At 37.0% G+C, this 15,119-nt stretch overlaps 2 protein-coding genes across 5 annotated transcripts; both read left to right on the top strand.

The window, feature by feature from the left end:
• The first annotated feature begins 3,898 nt into the window (after window positions 1-3,898).
• On the top strand, window positions 3,899-7,724 carry LOC147862599 (uncharacterized). The gene has a single exon (XM_087321193.1). It carries the CDS (start codon window positions 4,803-4,805, stop codon window positions 7,476-7,478), a length of 2,676 nt encoding a protein of 891 aa, XP_087177319.1. The 5' UTR covers window positions 3,899-4,802; the 3' UTR covers window positions 7,479-7,724.
• Window positions 7,725-10,011: 2,287 nt separating this feature from the next.
• Window positions 10,012-14,286, top strand: LOC147862598 (uncharacterized). 4 transcript variants are annotated; one of them, XR_015529930.1, is made up of 9 exons: window positions 10,012-10,144; window positions 10,250-10,378; window positions 10,506-10,545; window positions 10,773-10,848; window positions 11,888-12,079; window positions 12,161-12,361; window positions 12,449-12,925; window positions 13,003-13,049; window positions 13,130-14,286. XR_015529930.1 is itself a non-coding variant. In XM_087321037.1 (7 exons), the coding sequence occupies exons 1-7, from the start codon at window positions 10,099-10,101 to the stop codon at window positions 12,836-12,838; spliced, it is 1,074 nt and encodes a 357-aa protein (XP_087177163.1). In that variant the 5' UTR covers window positions 10,012-10,098; the 3' UTR covers window positions 12,839-13,074. The 4 variants fall into 4 exon arrangements, 1 of the variants encoding a protein (XP_087177163.1); XR_015529931.1 differs by lacking the exon at window positions 13,003-13,049; XR_015529929.1 differs by lacking the exon at window positions 13,130-14,286 and having other exon boundaries at window positions 13,003-13,074.
• The last annotated feature ends 833 nt before the right edge of the window (window positions 14,287-15,119 follow it).

Raw genomic sequence — 15,119 nt, 5'->3', positions numbered from 1 at the left:
AAGATTCCCTCTCTTTCTATATATTAAAAGTACAATACATTACAACTAGAACTTGAGAAGGTTATGTGATGTTGTGGAAGGACTTTCAGGTAGAAGTGTATTATTTTGATATTTTAAAGACTGAAATTGAGATATAAGATACATTATGAGGTGCGGTATCAAGGTGCCCAACATGCCTGCTTAGGCACTGGGTATTGCAAAAAAATTCCAAATTAGAACTAGATTGTAAGCTCACTGAATACAAACAGTTTATTAGTCTTTCAAAACTAAAGCTTACATTGAACTAAAGGAGAATAAAAAATGGTTATACGAATTTCATTTTGTATATTTCTACCAGTGTACTTTTGATTGTGTGAATTGCAAAAATATAACAGGAATGATGGACACATTGATATTGTTTAACTCATATTTCTCATTTGAATTTCTCTTAATAATGTGTTTACCATAGATCCATTATTTGGTCTCGGTGATTTCCATTGAAAAAGTGCAATCAATACAATAAATTATGAGAATATAATATTGTCACAACTTTATTAATACCAAGAGAGTTCCTAGATTTCTAGACTTTTGAGAATCTAGGACAAGACTTAGTATTCTTAACATGCATGATTTTCAAGAGCTTGTCATTAATAACTATGAGCTTGTAATGAAAAATATTGACACGGTAAAAGAATTAGGGTGAAGTTCCAACTACTCAGAGAGAGGATGCAGCCAATTTTCAATGACATTTACCTTGCATACATAAAAACAATATTAAGATATAATTAACCATTTAACTTTTTGGGCGAGGAAGAAAAGTAGACATGTGTACATTAATTCTTTCACAAACACCTATAGCGATTAGAACGTCTAACCATATTTCTTGACATTGTTGCTTTGTAATCACTAGTAAGTTATAATTTGTGTTATAATTGTCGTGTGTTATAATTTGCAATCCATAACTTCTTTCAACAAGGATTCGAACATTTATCCATATTCCATTAATAAGATAAAATAATGCAATACACAATGGCCAATCAAGTCGTTTTGCAACATAATGTGTTGCACATGAATCCCTACAATCATGAGTATAACATGTATTGATATTCCTTAATAGAACAAATCACATGGTTTCACATTGTAGCTCTAGAAAATAATGTTGGAAAAAATAGTATAGCAAAATAATAAACCCTTTCGGATTCATTTGTATTAACATAAATAAACTTTGCGAAGCTTTGACATTGATATTCCTCGTGACATTTGTTATACATGAATAGTCTTATCAATTATTATATGAGAGCATTTCACAATATAGAGGATTTTTTTAACCAATATGTTGTCAATCCTTTACACTTTCATGTATAATAATCAACATTTGTGTGGACTGTAATAAAAAAGTACTCATAAAACATGACGTTGTATTCTTGAACATTGCACATTAATATTCTTTAATTTAAAAGCATGGAATTCATATTTGTATTGAAAAGGAACAAGCTTTTGTGAAGACACAATCTAGTCTTTTAAATTGCAAATTCTGTAATAAGATAGTTTCTTTTAATTGATTCTACAAGTTGGTCAATTAATGGATCATGTTTTTATTGCGGCCATTGATTAATGGATCACGTTTTTAATGTATGCTACTTTCTTTATGCTTAGAAGCTATAAATGAATTAATAGACTTCTAGCAAAATGTTCCGTTTTAACCTAGATAAAAATATTATGCCAAATGCAAAAAATAGAACTCTGTTTAAGATGTACCTTTACAAACATTAGTGCAATAAACTTTTATTTGCATCACAATAGGGAAGGTACATATCATGTTGAAGAGATTACCTTGTTGCACAATGGGAAAAAATTGTGAATATATATATATATATATATATATATATATTGATTTGAAGAAGACTTTTACTTGATAGACATCCAAAATCCATGCTTAAGTTCTAATGACTTTCACGAGCAATTGATACAACACTAACCACCATTTAGTGATATGTACCAATTTAAAGATATATTTGTGTTCAAGAGTTCTATGATATGTTGTAGAAATCCGTGGGTCACCCATCCATATTGTTAGTATACACTTGAAGATGGTTGTTTTCACTCAAAAGAATTTCCTGCTAACAATATACTTGACTACTCAAAAAGGAATCCATTAATTTTCAAAACTTTTAAGAATGTTGCAAGTCATCTTAACTAGATTTTTGTGTATCACCAAAGAATGAAAACCGTTTATACACTTTTTTCATAGGAGAGAATTTTGAATCCGGTAGAGATAAATATTGAGGTGAGGGAACAAGGTAGAAGTGAATGTAATGATCATCATAGTTGTTTGTTGTTTCTTTTAAGAAATAGATAGATAATAGAGAGAGAGAGAGAGAGAGAGAGAGAGAGAGAGAGAGAGAGAGAGAGAGAGAGAGGAAACTCCAACTAGAATCTTATTTCAAGAAAAATTGTATGGGAGTCATGGGCAAGAACACACATTTTCATGAAAGAACATTTACAAGACTTATGCACCCAAAAAAGGAGAAGTGTGACCACATGTGTATTTGTTGTGTTTCCATGTGAATAAAAACATCAATCCCAATAAATATTATTAGGATAAGCGTAGAACTTCAAGGTGTAGATTACACAAAATCCTTCAATTATTGCAAAAATCATCTAAAATATGTTTTTCCTCGAGTTGGAAGCTACAACGGGCCTCGGCCAAAGATGTACGCATGCATAGAGATGGTTTCAAGTATTTTTGAATGAGACTCTCTATGATGAGTCTGTTTATGGGAAGATTACGACCTATTGTTTTTTTACTAATAATGTTGTGATTAAGATCTTTAAAATGTGTTTGTGACATAGTTGTGTTGCGCGAAAAGCCTTCAAATTCATCTCACACTGATGAAGTAGTTATAAATATAGAACCACATGAATGGCACGTTATATATATAGAACCATGTGAAAGTATGTTCAAGTGTGGGCTAGCCATATGAATAGGTAATGGATAAAGTGGGGACGGTTGCAATGCATGAGCCATTTACATATGCATACACGAGGTTTGCACTTGCAAAAGATGTACAGAGGATCAATTCATTGATCACTCGAAAAGGTTACAATAACTACATTGAATGCATGCATACACAGACACATGGCACACAAATAGATTTGAGGTGGAATACGTTTGGAATTCACTTTACATCATTTTTATGCATCCTGTATGGATCAAGCTTACAATGTCCAAATTGGGGTTCCAAGTTCTAGTGCATCCTTTAATGGACCAAACTTTTGGTGCTAGTGGGTGTGTCCCGTTTGGGTGAAGCGTACAATGTACAATTTGGGGGTTCCAGGTTTCATTGCATCCACAAATGAGCCAAAATTTGGGTAGTGCTAGTGGGTTTAGAGTTTAGAATATGTTATTCATACGAATCACTTTTGGATCGACTTGGCAACTATAGATTTACGGAGTCCTAGTGAAAAAGGGAGACCGATGGAGAGCCCTACACAGGTCGATAGAATAGATAGATAGATAGATAGATAGATAGATAGATAGATAGATAGACAAAGCTAGACAAACAAATACATAGATGGGTCGGGTCGATAGATATAGTTTATAACCATCCTAGAAGGTTAGCTATGATCTTCAAATAGATACATATATTATATGTACATCATATTATCATCTTCTAAAGTTAGCTATGGTCCCACTAGGCCAGGGGAGGGGGAGAGAAAGAGACAGAGCACTTTGAAAAAGGCAGAGAGGGACATGGGATTGTTCATCAAAGACATTGAATGTGAGAAGATGTAAGTAACCAAATTTGATAGTTTATGGTTCCCCACCCATCTATCTATCTATCTATCTATCCATATTAGATTTACCAAACTAATTTATCTGGCCATATCCTATACTTCATCTCTGCACATCACCACCCTTTCTTTCTTTGTTTTACTCCACACTTTTTTGGGGGTTTTGGTGGGGAAATGCAATCAATGCTGCAGCTCCCTCGTTTGCTTCTCGTTGTGTATGCACGGTAAAATGCAGTAAACTTCATTTGCTTCTCTTCTGTAAGTTTTGTTCTTCATAATTTGGAATAGTGGGTATTTAGATTCCTCTGTGAAACCCATATCCTTCATCCAAACCCCCCATATATAGATAGGTACAGTTTATATGTATAAGCACTGATTTGTTGCTTTGGTAGATATCATCTGTTTTTGCTATGAAAACTTCCATCTAGATATGGCTATGGCTATGATGCGCCATGTTTGCTGAGAATTACCCTCTTTCAGTTGAGAAAGAATTACCCACTTTGATTTTGATTTATGGATATATATTCTTTGCAAATATAATCTATTTTTCTATCCAATTATTGCATTTGGTTATGGCCATGGAATATGCCCATATCTATTTCAAACTAACCAATTTTCAACAAAAAATGAATGTATCATTATCTTGTGAATTGTGGATCCGTAAAGAAGATACATCAAGCATAGTATGACTATAAGAAGATAAATTGTATACAAATTGATATATCTATCTGGATTATAGATATGGTTATGACCATGTCTGTGTGTGTGATGAAGTAACCATTTTTCATCATAAGAAGCGGATTATCACTTATCTGGTGTACTATGGATGTCTCAAAAAGCTCATCTATGTTTCTATCCCCAAATTTCCATCTAGTTGTGGCAGTGGCTGTGGCTGTGTAGTATAAGAAGAATATACCTCTTAGCAGGGTATATTGTGGGGGTGTAAGAAGACCATTTAGTGTATGAATGCAAAGCAGACATAATGCCCTTAACCATTTCTTGAGAAGAGGATACAATCTTATTAGACCATGGAAGAAAACAATGAGCACGGATCCATACCATTTCCCACTAGAGAAGAAACGCGTCAAGAGCTGATTGAAGTTACAAGAAAGATGCATCGGGGACAGATGTACTACACAACTCATCAAAGTCTCCCGAATCTAGAAACAGCTTTCTCTCAATTCGAAAAAATGTACCCTCAATACACTTCCCAGACATTGTCAATGGAATCATTAAGATCTCGGGAATATTCTCATCTTCTTGAAAGTGGCCGAGTTTGCTTTGATTATTGTGGATTCGGACTCTTCACATATCGTCAACAAATGGAAGAATGGGAAGCTTCCTCATTTAGCCTTGCCACAATGCAAGTAAACCTCTACTCACAAATGCTACTCGGAGCTCCAAAGGACGGAACTCTTGAGTATAGTGTTCGAAGCCGCATAATGAAATATCTTAACATTGAAGAAACTGAGTACAACATGGTGTTTACGGCGAGTAGAGGGGCATCGTTCGGGCTTCTGGCTGATGCATATCCGTTTGCAAGTTATCAGAGGCTTATCACAATGTATGATTATGAAAGTGAATCGGTAGGATGGCTTGTGCAACGTGCAAAGGAGAAAGGTGCAAAGGTATATGATCTCTCTTTCAAATGGCCATCTCTTAGGGTTGCATCAACACAACTTAGAAAGCTTTTGATTGCGAAGAGAAAAAGGCGGAGGAAAGGGTCTATGAATGGCCTCTTTGTGTTTCCAGTCCAATCCAGAGTGTCTGGATCCAAATTCTCGTATCAATGGATGTCTCTAGCTCAGCAGAATAAATGGCATGTGCTTTTGGATGCTTCTGCTTTAGGACCAAAGGATATGGATTCTTTGGGTTTGTCACTCTTTAAGCCAGATTTCATAATTGCATCGTTTTATAAGGTTTTTGGGGCTGACCCATCTGGATTTGGATGTTTTTTTGTTAAAAACACTGCGATATCAAGTATTCGAGGTCAATTGGGACATGTTGCTCCGGGCATTGTTAAAATTATCCCTCCTCCTTTTGACGTTTCCTCAAGCGGAAGCTCTTATAGGGATAATGATACCATAGGTGATGGTGATGGGTCGGTGGATGAAGAAGACAGTAGAAATGCAAGCATAGACTTTGAGTTTCCAAAGAACCCTAATCTTGCACCTATGGTGGCTTCATTTTCTGGTCCAGTGCTTGGGTTTGATCACCTTTGTTCATTTGAAAACAAATCAGTTCAAACTCAAGAGAAGAAAGAAGGAAAACAACAAGGTGATGATGATGGAGAAGGATATGATGATGATGATAGTTTTGCTTGTGATTCGAATGGAGAAGTAGTACAAAGCCCTGTCTTTAGTGAGGAAGGGGCAGAAAACTTGCGTGTGGACAACATCAGTTCAAGTCCTATGGAGTATGCTTGCCACACATTGATGTCTTCTTGTGATCAATTTAGTAGTCCTTTTAAAAGTGAGCCTTTGTGTGTACCTATTCTTGGACAAATGAATCTACCCGAGTCAGGTGCCCTAAGGAATCCTCTCTTTGAAGATAACTGCCTTGAAAATGAAACAATGAAGCAAGAATCTACACAAAGAGAAGCTTTGAATGATGTTGATAGTGCCAATGCAACATCAGGTACAATTCATTTCTCTTCCGAATCATCGTCGGAGATGCTAATGAAGAATCCAGACGATGAGTCTTTCAAAGTGAATAATAACATTCAAGAAAAGGGTCGGTTCTTGAGCAATATGCATGAACAAGATTTGGACACGATAAGGACATGTAACGAGAAGGAAAGAGCTGATACTGAATTGGAAGTCCTCAGTTCTGAACATAAGATTAATGAAAACAGTCAAAAGCTACTTGAGGAAATTCAGAAAACTGAAGAAATAGATTTCTTTTTGAAAAGCCAGAGTGATATATGCAATGAGATTGAAGAGAATGATCGGCGCGTAGGGAGAAGTCTCTCACCATTCCGAGAGAATCCCAAGAAAACAAGACATTTTGATGCGGCCCAACATATGGGCCAATTGCATCTTGATTCACAAAGTGGGGATGAGTATGAAGCAACAAGAATAGAGGAGGATGATGACGATGATGACGATGACAATGACGATGACGACGATGAGACATATGAATGGGAACATCACAAAGTGGTATGCAAAAGTCTTGATCATGCTGATATGCTAGGTTTAAACAAAGCTACATTGAGGCTTAGGTGTCTTATCAACTGGTTGATCGACTCTCTACTTCAACTTCGGCATGCTCGCTCACACTCATCGGAGAAGTCGCAATCACTCATCCACATATATGGCCCTCGTGTCAAGTATAATCGAGGAGCTTCAGTTGCTTTCAATATATATGATTCACAAGGTAGATTGGTGCATCCTGAACTCGTGCAAATGTTAGCGGATAAGAACAACATATCCCTCAGCATTGGTTTTCTTAGGAACATACAATTGCCCGATAAGGAAATGATGCTTAAGGCTTCTGTAGATGAGAAGAAAGTGCTAAAAGGATTGGAAATAGAGAAAGTGCAAGCAAGGGTTGAGGTGGTGACTGCTGCATTGAGCTTCTTATCCACATTTGAGGATGTATACAAATTGTGGGTATTTGCATCTAGGTTCTTGGATGCACACTATGTTTCTAAACAATTGGGTGGTCACAAGGTCGAATCTCTTCATCACCCGAGGTCCCAATAAGTAAAAGGTTTGTACATCTATTTAATGCACGTTTGTGTTGTTTGATCATATTGATCTTAGATTTGAATGACAATCATAGGGATTCTAGATGGCCGATAATCTGTATATGCTTTGTGAATTGTCACATATAGACATCCGATCTTTGGTTTTCGTAACCTTCAAGTTTGTTCATTCAAACAATTTGAATGTATTGAAGGAGGCGGGATGTGTTTAACATCATTCATTCAAATATTTGGTTTCCTTGTATTCTAGATTGTCCATTTTATTGAATCATAAATTGTCGAAGTCACTATGATGGCTCTTAAAAAAGCATAAATTGTCTCAATCGCTCATGTTTTGATCGATGCATCCAAAAGAGTTTCAATTGGGATTCTAATATTACAAGTGGACATCTCCTAAAAATTGAATCACAAGGCTTGCCCAATGATTCTATCTATTCTTTGTGTATTTTAGATGAAAATTTGCAAAAGACAAGTCATTTGTTTACATCTTCATATAAGGACAAGTCATTTGTTTACATCTACATTCTAGAGATTGCATGTGGAGGCAGCATCTATACTGACCCAATGTAGGCATATGCTTTTAAGTGATGTAGGAACCACATTTTCCACATTATGAGCGTGTATTGTGATACTTCAACCACGATCCTCAAATGCTCAATCCTCAATCCCTTCAACCCACAAAGCTCGATCTAACACCAACCAACAATGCGTGACTGCCCATTTGTGATTTGTGTTGTCTTGTAATACTTGATCCAACATCAACCTGTGATGTGCAATTCGACATCATTCTACAAGCATGATACTTGATTGGCAACCCTATGTCATCGAGAAGTACACAATTCAATGTTTGTGATGTGTTATCCTTGATTTGCATAGCGAGCCATTGTGTCAACAAAATTGTCTTATATCACTTTGCCAAATTGATATAGCTCTTTTCAATACAATCTTGAATGAAGTGATGTTGCACTAGATGTGCTTGTTCTTTGTTTGAATGACTAGATTCCACACCATCAAGCTTTGATTGTCATCGTGGAGGGTAGGGCTTTTGCAAGTCGGTCCCATGTTGGTCACCCAAGGTGTCTTGCATGGACTTTTTTGTTGTCAACATGTCATCCACATACAAGATGATCAATATTAGGTTTTTGTGTTTGAACACATATTTTTGTAATGCAAGAATTGTTGTTGTTGCAGAGAAATCGTAGTGCGAGAATTGTTGTTGTTGCAAAGAATTGCAAGTCGGTACCTAAACTTTGTAAACGGGTCAAACTTTTGGTACCATTGTTGGGGATCATTTTTCAGTTCATGTAAGGTATTCTTTCATTGTCAAACCCTCTCTGCCTTACATAGTTTAGTGAATCCAACAGGTTGCTCTTGAGTGCCACCTTGAGTTCGATGTGAAGAAATGTGGTAGTGACAACCATTTGTTCAAGCTCCATGTTCTCCTTCTTTGCAATAGCAATAGACATACAAAACATTGCCACCTTTGCGACTTGAAAGAAGATTTCGTCAAAATCACATGGCCTTTGCCGAAAATTAACTTGTTCAACGCCTACAATTGTCTAGATGGCCTTTAAAGTACATGTAGGTGAACAAGCTCATCTTTATCACCTCAACCCTCGTCACATACAATGTCTCTTGATCCACTTCATTTTGCATAATCCAAAATCTCGACAGCCAACATCAAACACAACATACCTGCTTGGAGGCAAACAAAATAGCTCAAGTTACATATGTTCTACGTTACTATCATCAAGTAGCTAGGCATGAAATACCAACATGGGCATGGTTAGGGAGGGGGGATGTTGGCGAAACAGATCACCAACAAGGTATATGATGACCCAACCCGCACACCTAGGCGAATTTCCCTATCTCATTTGAAGTCGCACACGACGAGGTATACATACGAGGCATGGGAGCGGGAGCAACCTAAGGAGATGCGATGAGGTTGTCAAACGGAGGGCATACCGATACCCCCGAGTGAGTGTTTCGTGGACGACACAACGACATGTGATCATACATGATGGAGGAGGGAGTTGGGAGGAGTTAGGAGGAATGACTACAGTCAAGCTAGATGTGTGTGTGTGTGTGTGTGTGTGTGTGTGTCATGAACTCTTCCGTGTCAACACCACCAAATTTCACCAAATTCAAACACACACATACTCTCTCGAGAATGACTACAGACAAGCCCGATGTGTGTGTGTGTGATGAACTCTTCTGTGTCAACACCACCAGATGACACCAGATTCAGGCACACACAAACTCTGTCGAGAATTACTACACACAAGCCAGATGTGTGTGTGTGTGTGTGTGTGTGATGAACTCTTCTCTGTCAACACCACCAGATTCGCCAGATTCAGACACACACATATTCTCTCTCTCTCTCTCTCTCTCTCTCTGGGTGTTGTGTGTGTGTGTGTGTGTGTGTGTTTGTGTGTGAAAGGGTCCAAAAAGGTCATGTTGGGGTGGGGTATCTCTCTTCTGCCCTTCTTCTTCCTGCCTGCCCCTCCTTCCTCTGTTCTTTGCACTCCGTGCTTTTCTCAGAATTTCTTCTTCTTCTTCTTCTTCTTCTTCTTCTTCTTCTTCTCCTTCCATATTCAAGCTTCCGTTGTTTGGACGCGATGGTGGATGCACAGAGAGCTCTCCTCGATGAATTGATGGGAACAGGTCTTCCCCCCCCCCCCCCCCCCCCTCTCTCTTTCTCTTCTTTCTTTATGTGATTCTGTGTTCATTTTCGCCTCACTCCGCCTTTTCGTCGTCATTTATTTTCAGCCCGGAACCTCACAGACGAAGAAAAGAAAGGATATAGAGAGGTACGATGGGATGATAGAGATGTTTGTGGCTGCTATCTCGTGCGGTTTTGCCCTCATGATCTATTTGTCAACACCAAGAGCAACTTAGGTAGGTCGAAATCCCTTAAAAAGGGAACTCTGATTTGAATGTAGATCTACGATTCTTTTGATCATTTAGCTGTCTTAAGGGATTTATATGCACTAAAACTGTATTCTTTCGGTGTTTTTTATTTCAGGTCCTTGTCCCAAGATTCATGATGCGAAGCTTAGAGAAAGGTGAAGGAAATTTTCTGAATCTTTACAGCTACTTTTATGGTTCAATTTTTGTATTTTTGTTGTTACTTGGCTCAATCTTTTTATCATGGTTTTATTGTTATAGCTGTTTTAGTTTCATGGTTGATGTTGTTGTATTTTTATGGTTATTGATCAGGGATTCTTCCACGTTATACCTGTTTTGCAGTATATGGCTTAAAATCTGAAAACAGGTTTGTTAAATTTTGCAGTTTTGAGAAGTCGAGCAGACATGATTCCTATGTGCCTCGGCTTGAAGCTGAGCTTGCACAATTTTGCGATAGACTGGTATGCACTTTTATGTTTTGCGATTTTAACACACATGAATGGCATTTTAAAGTGTCATGGTTGCTAATGGTTCGAAGAATATTAATTTCACCACTTTTGTGATAAACTGGTATGTGTCTTTAGCATTATTGCATTTATTACACATACCAATCATTCAAAGTATTGTAATTGCTACTGATTCCAAGATTGTCAATTGTCAAATATCTGCATGTGCCTCAGCTTGAAACGGAAATGGCATGGTTTTGTTCTTAACGTGTGCTTAATGTATGCCGTACACGTGTTACGCAAAGCAGTGGCACCTCGAATGGTAATCATTGAGGTCAAAGAATAGTGATTGTCAATTGTTACGTATCACTCACACTTACTCATATCTCAGTCCCCACTTTACGTATAGTTCATAGTAATCTGGCATTTTATATGCATTACATACATGTAGGCTGGGAGTAAATGTAAATCACATTTTGATTTTAGTATTTTCAATGTAAGCCTTGAAACATAATATATGAGTGTCATCCATATGTTTGAAAAATACAATTCGAAATATTGCAAGTAAAAGAACCCAAATTTTTCTCTTCCCTCTGTCCTGTTTCAAATGCAAATGAAACTTGCATAATTTTTTATCTCTTTCAACTATCAGACAACATATATCCAACACAAACACATTCAATGCATTTATACACACATAAGCTTGTCTATAAATGTTTGTATGTAAATATTTCTATGTCAGTGTGTGCATAGCTATCATTTAGCTCTCTTTGATCATCTGTCAGGTTCTCATATAGTATAGAATTGCTAAGGAATGTTGATAATTCTAGTGAAATTAATGAACGATAAGCTATACATTGAAAAAGGTATCATCACGACAATTGATAGGCTTCTACCGTTTGTTGCGTTATTAGCATTTTGCATTAATGACTTTTGTGGCATTTTTTGTGAGTTCTTTTGCAAAATCCGTTTACTTAATTCCTTTATACTATCATGCTTGCGATCTGAACACTGATAGTATAGAAGGCTGCATTCTAACAAAATGGCATTATAGGTGCAAGACCTTGACAGAAAACTGAGAAGAGGGCGGGAAAGGATTGCCCATGATCAGGATGCTCCACCAATATCTTCAGAGAAGTCTGAACAGCTTGCTACTATAGAAGAGAAGATGAAGAAGCTCCTTGAACAAATTGAAAGCCTGGGAGAAGAAGGGAAGGTGGATGAAGCCCAAGCCCTAATGAAGAAGGTTAGTGAGTAGGTTAATAAAATGTACAAAAGATATTTTTACATTCCTTACACTGATGTTGAATGGAATTTGTTTATTAAGGTTGAATTATTAACTGCGGAAAAAAATGCTCTACTTCAACAACTGACTCTTACGCCAGCACAAGAGAAGAAGATGGCTCTTTGTGAGGTTTGTGGCTCATTTTTGGTAGCAAATGATGCTGCAGAGAGAACACAATCACATGTCACTGGGAAGCAACATCTGGGATATAGCAAGGTTCGGGAGTACCTTGTTGAATATAAGGTATTATTGCATTTCATTGACGTGTATGTGCTATAATTGCTTAAAAAAATCATTGTTAAATGTTGCTTGCATATTCACTTGTTCTAGGAAAAGAAAGAAAAAGCGAAGGAAGAGGAAAGGCTTGCCAAAGAGAAGAAGGCTGGAGAAAAGAGCCGAAAAGAGAGAGAGATAGAGTCTCCAAAGGAAAAAGAAAAGAGCCGAAGAGAGAGAGAGATGGAGAATTCGAAGGACAATGGAAGGGACATGCCAAGAGAGAATCATTCAAGGGAGAAGGATGCATACAGTCAGAGGTCCAGGGAAAGAGACCATGCTTATCATGGAAGGGATAGGTATAGAGAACGTGATGGAGGAAGAGATAGGGATCGTGACAGAGAGAGGAAAAGGGAACGGGACTATGGGAGAAATCGTTCTAGTTCTAGGTCTCCTAGTCGTCATCGGAGCAAAAGACCATCACGTTCACCAGACCATTTATCTTAAGAGAATTCAAATCAAGAAATATCCTTATTCATGGAGATTCCATGTAGCCTTGTTGCCTTAAATATGACTGCATCGGTTCAAGATAAGGTAACCGAATTCGTGAAGATCTATAGGCTAGTGTAATAGTCATCAGTTCTGTCTTTGAAGTATTGTGATATCTTCAGGTTGGACACGCCCTTCACCCACAACATACTTTTGTTTGGCGTTTTTGGTAACATCATTCCATTGTTGATATATGTGAATGCTATTTGGTCTTCTTGCTTCGAAAATGATAGCCATGTTGATACACAGGACCAAACAACAAGTTCATATTTGAATATGAGCTCTATTGACCAAGAACTATTGTGACATTTGGGTAGAACTAAGAGTAGAGGATTGTTGCTGTAAAGGCACTTATCAGGTTAGTATGTGCCATGTTAAATACATAACTACATATATTATAGCGAAGTGCACATGCACAGATCCACGCATACCTGATGCAGTCCCTCCCAGACGTCTTGGACTTATCTTTCCTATAAGAAACTAATATGAAACAACGGGATTCTTCAAAAGGTTAGTTATTTGTTTTAATTCAGAATGGGGTGCTGAAAAGTATTTGCTGAGTCTTTCAGAAACCTTTTTGCTTACCGGTGTATAGAGGACTGTCAGGTTTCTGTGTTTCCCTTTTTTGTGGTCGCATATATGGTTATGTCAGATATGGCATTGTCTCTTCAATAGTGTTTTTGTATCCTCGCATACAACTACAAACAATATTGGAAAGCTCAATTGTTGCATTTTACTCATGAAGCTTTTCTATTTAACTTGTCTACAAATAGCGAATGCCGGCTAGACTCATAGTTCACAGTTAAGGGATTCATCAAGGCTACTTGTTATGGTGCAAAATTAATGGTGCCCATTTTATTATATAGTTTTACAGTCATGGAGGAGGTGGCACGTTCTCATGTTCAGGTGTTGTGGAAGGGGGAGGGATTGAAATAAGGTTTCACATAGTGGATGGAAATAGAGCTGAGATGAAGTTCAAATGAGCTTTGTGCTGTTTCTGCAAGGAGCACAAGTGAAAGGGTAAAAACTCTAATTAGTATTCTTTATCTAAATGTGCGTGTCTTCTATATACATCCTCTTATCGCATCTTAGTGTGCATAAGTCTTAATATTATGCTTGTGACTAGTATGCTGCCCTTTGATATATAAGTTTTGATAGTCACAAAGGATATGGCAGCTTCTCATGTAAAAAGTTTTTTTAGAAGAGTGAGCTAGGTCGAGGAATTCAATGTACAGAGTTTTATATAGTGGAAAGGACATAGCTCAAGCACAACTGAGGTAAATGCTAACTTTGAGCAAGTTGGGTAAATATTCTCAATTTTTACCTGTCTTTAGTGCAGCTGAGATACTTCTAACTCTGAGAAAGTTAATGGATGATTTTGAAAAGACGTTATTTTCACCAATCTCTCCTTGCTGTCTGTTATTTTGACATTAAACCTTAGAACAAACATCATCGATGTCATCTGGCAAATAAATTGCCCATGGCATTCATTGGTGGCATGTAAATGCAATAATTTTCACATTTAAAGATATGGGGAACGTAATCTTATTTATTAATATAAAAATTCAATGACAAAAAAGGTATTCATGAAAGAATTTCATGTCCTTTTTGTCCCTACTATCAATGTCAATAGCATTGTAATATTAAGATATGCAAGTATCTAACTTTGTAAACATTTAGATTAGTTGAATTCGACTTTAAGAACACCTGTAATCCAATGGCAATCATCATAGCATAGTATAAACTTGGGCATGGTGATGTTTTTGAGAATATGATGTTTTGAAAAGGTAATTTGGTAGTGACGGACCTGCATTTGTTTTCATTTGTCCACAACGAAGTATAAATGTGAGTAATGGGCCATATAATTGTCTGATGTATGGAACAAATTTGAGAATATTGCGAGTATATATTTACTGTGAATTGTAATTTGAGTGCATCTATGGTTTCATGAGAATTTGGATGTTTAACAAATGAATTTATGTTGAATCAATTTTATGGTGGTGGTGTTTTGCTTTTAATAACTTTTCGTTCCAAGTCTTTTAGAGTATTGTTAACACTTGACAATACATGTAATAAGAATTAATAGCTCATCTTTGATTTCTAGCTTTTCCCACTTTCATGGACTGCTCTCTATCAACTTTCATGGACTTGTCTATGCATTGCAAAAGCTTAATAAAAGCAATCAAATGGTGAAAAGATGTGTTGTGGGTCTCTTTTACAATGCTTCCCTTTAAGATTG

Source organism: Azolla caroliniana, unplaced genomic scaffold (genome assembly GCF_043228905.1).
Source record: "Azolla caroliniana isolate FFs.n. ecotype wild unplaced genomic scaffold, voAzoCaro1.0.p SCAF_6, whole genome shotgun sequence".
NCBI lineage: Eukaryota > Viridiplantae > Streptophyta > Polypodiopsida > Salviniales > Salviniaceae > Azolla > Azolla caroliniana.
This window is presented reverse-complemented; position numbering and strand designations above follow the sequence as displayed.

Excerpts from the sequence above, each read along its gene's own strand:
- LOC147862598 (XM_087321037.1), top strand. The coding sequence starts at position 10,099 with ATGGTGGATGCACAGAGAGCTCTCCTCGATGAATTGATGGGAACAG. Across the intron at positions 10,546-10,772 it reads GATGCGAAGCTTAGAGAAAG|TTTTGAGAAGTCGAGCAGAC; the intron begins GTGAAGGAAATT and ends TAAATTTTGCAG. Across the intron at positions 10,849-11,887 it reads CACAATTTTGCGATAGACTG|GTGCAAGACCTTGACAGAAA; the intron begins GTATGCACTTTT and ends ATGGCATTATAG.
- LOC147862599 (XM_087321193.1), top strand. The coding sequence starts at position 4,803 with ATGGAAGAAAACAATGAGCACGGATCCATACCATTTCCCACTAGAGAA.